This window comes from Vombatus ursinus, unplaced genomic scaffold, assembly GCF_900497805.2.
Source record: "Vombatus ursinus unplaced genomic scaffold, bare-nosed wombat genome assembly UNPS02014941.1, whole genome shotgun sequence".
NCBI classification, from domain to species: Eukaryota; Metazoa; Chordata; class Mammalia; order Diprotodontia; family Vombatidae; genus Vombatus; species Vombatus ursinus.
This window is the reverse complement of record NW_020954719.1, coordinates 6,378,796-6,387,312: the sequence shown is the minus strand read 5'-3', so window position 1 is coordinate 6,387,312 and position 8,517 is coordinate 6,378,796. Positions and strand designations below refer to the sequence as shown.

Sequence of the window (8,517 nt, the reverse complement as noted above, 5' to 3'; positions counted from 1 at the left end):
GAGATCACAAGGATCAACCAATGCATGATATTTCCTCACCTGAAGGCCCCCCCCCTCTGCTGCCCACATCAGGAACCCCAGAGAGGTAGGGAGTTGCATGGACCATTTTTCCTATTTGACTGAGACCAGAGGAGGTCTAGGAAGAATTAGCACTGCCCCACCCCCAAGTCTTCCACTCAGTCAGTGGTGAAACCAGGAGTTTTGCTTCCCAGTATAGTCCTATGTCCATTTTGAGCAGGCTAATGGGTTAAATCTAAGAAGTATTTACAAGTGCTGGACATGTCTTTGTGCTCAAATTCATATATGAATGGGTACTGGAGTGCATACATACATATATTGCATGTATATACATATATAATATACATGCATGTTTCTACTCATATATTTCCAATATCTGAATTTGTGCAAATGTATGTATTTCTTGTGTATGTGAACTATATTTCTAATGATTTATATTTAGTCATGAACGTGTCTGTGTATGTATTTCTGAGTGGACATGCATGTCTGGCAGAATATAAATAGGAGTGAGGGGAGTGATACCTGGCCTGTAAGTGTCAGCTGGGCTTTGTATGAAAATTGACCTTCCCCCAGGCCTGTATCTTTAAGAGATCTCACCAGGCCTGACCAGGACAGCCTCTTTGACCTCCAAGGCTTCTGAAGGATGGGAAACTTAGCAGCAGGCTCGGCAAAATCCCTCCTTATTTGCAGCAAAGTGTCCAGGAGCCTAAGAGGCCCTGTTATTCCTACTCTCAAAGGAAAAGGACAAAAAAAAATGCATTGCACATATTCTTGGAAAAGGGCCCCATTGCCCTCTAGGGGAGTCCCAACCTGGTTCCTCAACCCTGGCTCCCTCCTTAGGCCTGGGGGTGTAGGGTAACCCTCTCTCCCTTCCTAGGATCCACCCCCACACCTGGCCTTTCCTTAGGGAATGGCAAGGGAGCTATTTGAAGGCAGCTCCCCTGGCATATTTATAACCTGCTTCTCACCGGATGCTGCTTTTAGCCCAGACGAGTGTGTGCGTGTGTGTGTGTGTGTGTGTGTGTGTGCCTGTGTGCCTCTGTGTGTGTGTGAATGTGCATGTGTGTGTGGAGGGCTCTGTCTCAAGTTGGACGCCCTGTCTGGGTGTGGAAAGAGTGAGTAAGGGTGAGTGGTGGGCAGTTCTGCATGGATATTCCTGCTCACACCACAGCCAAACAGCTTATTTTCTCCTCTCTTTGTTATTTTTCTCCCTCTGGGCTGGTGAGCAGGATTTAGCTGGTGCTGAGGGGGGTGGGAGGTGGGGAGCTGAACCCTAGGATATTTGCAGCCCAACTGACAGGATTTTTCCAGGGTGCAAATTCTGAGGCGTGTGCTACTACAAGCATGCTGGGCCCCCCAGACAACTTCATGCATGCCAGCCCCTCCACCCAGCTCTCAGGTCTTTCCTTCCTGCCTTTCCTCCCTCCTATCCCGGAGTTTTTCAGTAGCAACACAACCCTTTGTCACCAGCCCGTGTCTAAGGATTCTGGCACAAATTGAAACTGGAGTACCCAACATAGTCTGCCTGGATTCCTTCCCTGACTTGGGCAAAGCTTTCTTTTCCCTTTCCCCTGCCCCAGAGTATCCCATTTTATCTTTCTAAGTGCCTGTCTGTCTTCACTCTGTTCACCCACTCCCCGGTTTCCTGAGAAGTATCCATATGAGCAACTTGAAATGAAAAGATACGACCTTAACATTTGTAGGGTGCTTTACAGACGTCTCTGACCTAGCTGTCTCATTTTAGTTCCATAACAACACAGTGAGGTAGTCACTGGGCAGCTAACAGTAGCTCTGTTTTACAGATGAAAAAGGAGCTAGAGCCCCATGTCTTCTGACTCCCAGGTCATTATTTTGTATTTGCCTCTTGTATTGCCTCTTCCATGTCTTCCAACTTCTTTATCACTATTCATCTCCTTTTCCTAAGGTGTAGTTGTGAGAGATATGGGAGCTTCCTAGGTTGAGGGGTATAACAATGGAGGATATGGATGCTCCCTAGATTGAAAGAGGAATAATATATGATTCTTCCCCAGGGCATTCTTCTCCATGTTGAACACTGTTCCCACATGTCCTTGCATTCCCCATTCCTCAGTACCTCCTCCTTTCCAGAGTTAATGCATTCTTTTTCTCTTTGGGCTGGGAACAAGGAGTTAGCTCTAGTGCATGGGGTAGAGCATAAGGAAAAGTCTAGATGCTTAGCATGAAGGATTGTGCCCTTCAAGAACCAAAGGAAATTTAGTAAATGATAAGTAGTCAGGGTTATGATTAGGGCTCAGGGTTCCAGGGAAGGTGCTGGTTAGATCTAGGAGTAGGATTAGGTCTAGGCACTTGTTGAATGTCAAATGAATGTTATGGTTAGTGTCAGAGTCATGGTTCTGGTTTAAGTCAGTATGGGATCGGGGTAAGGGTTAAGGTGTTCAGTATCTGTGGCATGAGTTTGATTAAGATTACATTTTGGTGAAGATTGTGTTTAGGTTAGTTTTATAATTTGGTCCCTTGCCCCTCTCCTTCTTAGATCTCTTTCATTTCTAAATCCTTGATGTTGATTTTGACATAGGACACCATCATCAGTTTCCTGGGACTTTCATACTCTGTAGTGGGTGTTCTCTTTGCAGTTAGGAGCCTAACTAGGAAGGTTGCCTATCTTCTGTGAGGCTCCTATATTATAAAAAAAAAAATTCCTGAAGCTGGAGCTAGGACAGATGGGCCTTGGGGCTTCACTTCTGTCATTATCATAATTAAGCCTGACAGTTGTATTGCATTTTTTACTTCCAAGCACTTTGACATCTATGGTCTCAAAAATAACCTTGTGAGATAATTAGGGCAGGGAGAATGGATTTCCACTTTGTCAGTGGAGAAACTTAAGGATGATATAAGTGGTGAAGAAGACAGTGGAGCAGAGTGGGGAATCATGGTTTAGTGGAAAGGACACTGGAGTTGAGTCAAGAGACTTGAGTTTGAATATAGCTTCTGATAGTTTATACCTGCAGAATCTGGCATGAATCCCTTAACCTCTCTGAGCATCAGTTTCCTCCTTCATAAAATTAAAGGGTTGTATTAGATAATATCTCAGGCTCCCTTCTGTCTCTGATTCCTATCATTCTATGATATAAACAAAATAATGTTTTAAAACAGAAATTGAGGCATAGAAGACAAGTGGGTTTTCTGAGATCGCACGACTATTTAGTGACAGACTCCAAACCACATCCAGGGACTTCCTTAATAGTGCTCTTTCCACAGGAGAAGAGGGTCCACTAGTGGCCTCAGGAGGCTCAACTGGAGGTCAAAGATCCCGAATCTCTGGCCTGACCCCTATTAAGGGCCCAGTTTGTTCATATTACTCCTTCCTAAGGCCTCCCTTTAACCTGGGCTGCTGGAAAGGTAAAGATTCCTGCTGAGGAAAAGTGGGATTAGCACCAACAGTGGGATGATCAAGGAAAAAAAAAACATTTATATCACTGATAAAAAATAGAAATTTTATTCTGCAAAGGAAAATATACTACAGGGGACAGAGGAGTTGACAATGGTTACACAGATGAGAAATGTTGGTTTCTGTGGCCAAAGATATCTTTGAGAAGAGATAAAGGAAAAATGAGAGAATGAACAGGTCAGGGAGAAAGGGCAAGTGGAGAAAGAGTGAGATGGCGTCTGGAGGTAGGGGTAGTTCTGTGGATCAGGCTGGGACCCAGCACAATAAATAGTTTTATTTACAAGAACCAAATCCTCTGCTTTGTATCCACAGTTCAGTGCAAATTATTTACACACTGACTAGAGGAGGATGGGAGGGGGTAAGAGTAAGGACATAGTAGGCAGAACTCACAGCTGTTCAATGGCCCCTTTGCAGAGGCTGGGTGTAGGATGACCTCATCTGGGTCTCCCTAACCCCATGAAACACATCATCACAGCTGCCCTTCTCCCCTAGAACTCTTCTGCTCCTGCTGTGGGTAAGGAGAGAGGTGGGTACTGCCCATGCTTTGACGCCTGAGGTTGGGTTCTAGGTCTCAAGTGCCTGCCTGGCTTTCCAATACTTCGGGCCTCTTCACAGCCCAGGAAAATAAAAGGGCCTGTACTGGGACCAGAGGAGAAAAAGCAAGACAGGGAGAGATGGTGGGAGGAAGAGAGAGAGAAAAAAAGAGAGAAAGGAAAGAATATTAGAAGGGGAAGGATCACTATCAAAGATAGTGGGGGTTTCCTTCTCTAACTTCTATATGCCCCAGGGGGTTGGAAGATTTGAAATCATCTCTTGTTCTGTGCTGGAGTACTGAGTGGGCCTGAGCGAAAGACTTCACAGAAGGGGAGGGGGCAGTGCTGCAGAGTATTTCCCCTAGGGTAAGCCCTGGGGGAAATAGCTTTGAGAGTACACCTGTCATGGAATTATGGGTTTACGGTTCACCTTAGTAAGAGATTTTGTGTTCCCTTGACTGAACGGATGAAGGATGAAATGGGTGGATGGGGAGGGGGAGGTGAAATGGGTGTCCGAGGAGAAAGGGAGGTGTGGAAAGGGGGCATTCGTGAACCATAGGAAACGAGGGTAGGGGTTTCTGGCCAGGGAGTTCCTGGGATTCCCAGGGTGTGTGTGTGTGTGTTTGTGTCACTGCAGTGCATGGCGAGAGTCCAGAGTAGTGCTCCTCAAAGGCTGTGGATTCGCAGGTTCCTCGGCAGGGAGGCCCCCTCCCTCACAGACATTCGTGCAGCACTCGGGTGTGGGTGCAGTTGCGGCAGCTGACGTGGCAGCACCAGTGGAAGGTGCAGTTGCAGCGCTCGGTGACGCGCTGAGTGCGCGTGCGGTGGCCTCGCCCGCAGCACAGAAGCTCGCAGCCGTCCAGGGCCGGGGAAGAGCTGTTGCAGGCGCGTCCCGTGGTGCCCGCTGTCCCCATGCGCCCACTGTAGGTGCAGAAGTTAGGCGACTTCTCAAAATACACGAGGTCGTGAGGTGAGGGCGGCTTGTGGGCAGGGTCTTCAGGCTCTAGGCGCAGTAGCTCTGCGCGGGATGCGCGATTACTGCCCCTGTTGCCGTAAAGCACGCGCGAGGCGCCGTCAAAGCGGTCCCGCAGCACGTCGCCCACCGCGCGAAGCGTGGGCAATCTCATCCAGCACGTGCGCACAGTGCATGAACCCGACATTCCGTGGCACTTGCATTCTTGGCGCATTTCCGAGAACACTGTCTGTGGGAAAGAGACAGTCGTCTGTTCCTGTAGCCTCCCCTGATCATCTTGCTTCCCTAATAGCATCCTGTCACCTCCCCTAAATACAGCCCTTTCCTAGGCCAGTCAAGTCCACACCAGTGCCCGGAGCGACTGAACCTTTGAACGCCGTCTGCTTCCTCTCTTTCTTGCTGATTCTTTCGCGAAGCAGCGCGTAGTAATGAGGCAAGTGCTGCATTTGGACTTGGAAAGTCTGGTTTGAGCTCTGGGTCTGCCAATTACCAGGCAAGTCAAAATATTTAAATGAGGGAACTGGGCTAGATGTTCTCTATCATCTCTAAGTCTCTGATCCTATGATTCCCAAGCCTTCCCGTCCCGTTCATTGACCACTTATTCCCCAGGGCGGGTTGCCTATCCAGTTGACCTACTCACCTGAAACCCCCCCCCCCCCTTTCCCAGGCTCCGGAGTTTCATAAACTGCTCTCTACCATAAGCCCACACTAACCTACACCCCCACTCCCACATACCCTTGCTAATCTAACTGCCCCCCTCTCCCGTGTACACATACTCTTGCTAACCTGAGGTCTGGTTTTCTGGTTGTGAGCCCTCACTATGGCTTTCCTATCCCCTTCATTATCACCCCCCACACACACTTCTAGAGCTCCCTTACCGTGCGCCCCGCCTCGTTGTTGTGAAGGTTCATGAGGAAACGCAGGTCCCTCCCCTTCTCCCCAGAGTCCACAAATTCTCGGCCAAAAAGGCGACCAAAGTCGATGTTGTCACTACAGCCGCCCCAGTGCCAGTCCGGACCTCCCGGGCCACGTCGCCGGTAGTCGCACGTACAAGATTCTATTGAACCCTCGGAACAGGAGCGAGCAACAGAGTGTGTCACCCCAGCAGATGTGATGGCGAAGATAAAGGCGGTCTCTCTGCATCCTGTTAGAGGAAGAAGAATTGGGGTCACTGGGTGTTGTTGTTGGGGTTAGCCCGGAGGAGAGAGGTGCTGGAAACATCTTTTGGAACCCAGGAATTCTGAATACATGCACAGACGCATTCCCCTACATTTCTTGCCTCACAAACCGCTAGACACATGCACACACGCTCACATCCAGAAAGCATTTTGGTTGCTAAGGGTAGTTGGGGATGTAGAAAGCGAGGGTACAGCTAGCTCCTTTCTGCCTCAGTTTCTCCAGTCTTCATACAGAAAAGAAGGCTGAAAAGAAGAGATGCGTAGGCTGGAGAGACTGGGTCGATCTAGTGACCTCAGGGGCCACCTGAGGGCACGTAAACTTCCTACACTTCCTCCAAAACGCTTCTCCTCGAAAGCGCAGCCCCTACTAAACTGGAGGTGACTGAGAGTCAACTAATTCCCAAGAGCAGAAGCCTTGGTGCCAGCTTTCCCGGTAGCGAAAAGTGAATATAGGACTTTGCAAAAAAAAAAAAAAAATGTGTCACATAGTAAGTGCGCAATCACCATCTGTCGATTGATTGATTGTATGCCCTCTGGGGGCATAGGCTCCAATACGTTCCTAGCCCAGGGCTGACCTTATTTAGGTTAAAGCAGCAGCAGGAACCTACCTATCCCTTGGTGCGACCTTTATCTACCTTCAGTCCCACAATCTCCTCCCGCCTCCTCCCACACCGCTCTCCCCCAAACCCCCAACTTCGCAGCTCTCACCTCGGTTGACTATCTTGCCGAAAACGTGGGGCCCTGAAGCCGTGGGGCAGTTCCAGCGTCGATTCCGAAACTGCCACTTGCACTCTCTCACTGCGCTCTGCAGACCGCCGCTCACGCTGTGCAAGATGCCGGGGTTTTGCCGAATTAGCCGCCGCTGCTTTCGGCTAAGCAGCTGCAGACTTGGTTCCAGCACCAATTGCAAGCTCTTTGAGTCGGTCAGCAGGTTGGTGGAGGACGCCACGTTCACTATACCCCTGGGGTCGGACACGGATGTCAGGGGCTCAGGCTTAGCTGAGGGTCTTAGAGCCCTGTCTCCCCCCGCCCCCAATAAAAGCCAATACTCTACCCAATCCCATTCTATTCCATTCAACAAACATGTAGTAAATGTCTGCCAAAGCACCTCATCCCCTTCCCTCCTGCAGGAAAGCTGGGCTGCAGCATGGCAGAAGAAAGCAGCATAGCCATAAAATCCAGGTGCCTGGGTTCTTGAAGTTCCGCTGCACCCAAAGTCAGCAATAAGAACTAGGCATTTGCATTTTGGTTCCCAGTCCGTTTCTGTCCCAAGACAAGTCCATTCTCTTCCACCACCACCCCAACTGAGAGTGGCGAAATGATCGAGACCCAAACTGAGATGCCAAACCCTCTGTCCCCTTTTCCCCCCTGAAGAAGAGAGAGATGAGACCCAGAATGAAAGAAAACCCCAAACTGCAGCTCAATTGGATCAAGGGTCTGAAGGCATATTGGCTTGTATCCATTCACCACCAGGCTTGGAAACTCGAGGGGCTTTCTGTTAAAAGAGCCCAGGACCACTGTGACCATCTGAGCTGTTTGATAGAGAGGGACTACCCGCTCCCCTACCCCTTTACTGCAGTCGGGTTCGTCCTATGTGGAGGGAAACTGTGGGAGAGCAGGGAGAGGGCAACGGGGAACGGGGAACGGGGAGAGGGAGAGAGGGAGAGAGAGAGAGAAAGAGGAGAGAGAGAGAGAGAGAAGATAGCAGTAAATACAGAGGAAGGGGAAGAAGTATTGGGAGATCTGCTGTTCCTGGAATTAGTAGGAGTCTGAGAGCCAGGAGCGCAAAGGGAAGAGCTGAGACTGGAGTCTCAGATACTGTAACCGCCTAAGCCTCAAGCCTCGGGTGGCGACTTTGGACAGCTCTGGACAGCTCCGAGGCTCTTTTCCGTCTTTCAGTCTCTCTCTCCCTTCCAGCCCTATTCTCTGGGGGTTCTTCCCCTCAAAGGAATGGAGCGTATGTGTAAGAATGCTCAATGTCTATGAAGTCTGTCCATCTGTCTCCGGGTATTTGAGATTTTGAGTGGAAAACTTGGGGTTAGCAGCCCCGACTCCAGAGTCCCCTGACCGGGGATCACTCACCACCATCTGCCGCTGCTGTTGGCGGCCAGTACTCCAGGCATAGCCGCGAGCGCCAGCAGTGTCGCGGCTCCCCAGCTCAAAAGCAGAGTTTCGGTCCCCATCACCAGTCTGTGGCGAGCCGGGACTGGACTGCTGCTTCCCGCTACGGCGGAGCAGGACAGGCTGCGTTGGCCCCGGGTTCTCAGGTTCCCCGAATCTGATCTAAAAATCCCGGGTCCAGGTGACGGCTTGCAGCATGGCTTGCAGAGCGCAACGAGGTCCCGGGCAGGGCTGACAGGCTGAAGTATCCTAGGTCAACAACACCAC

At 50.0% G+C, this 8,517-nt stretch overlaps 1 protein-coding gene across 1 annotated transcript; it reads right to left on the bottom strand.

The window, feature by feature from the left end:
* Positions 1-4,691: 4,691 nt before the first annotated feature.
* Positions 4,692-8,312, bottom strand: WNT1 (Wnt family member 1). The gene is made up of 4 exons (XM_027844291.1): positions 8,212-8,312; positions 6,838-7,091; positions 5,830-6,095; positions 4,692-5,180 (listed from the first exon to the last, which is right to left on the bottom strand). Exons 1-4 carry the CDS (start codon positions 8,310-8,312, stop codon positions 4,692-4,694), a joined length of 1,110 nt encoding a protein of 369 aa, XP_027700092.1.
* Between the last annotated feature and the right edge of the window lie 205 nt (positions 8,313-8,517).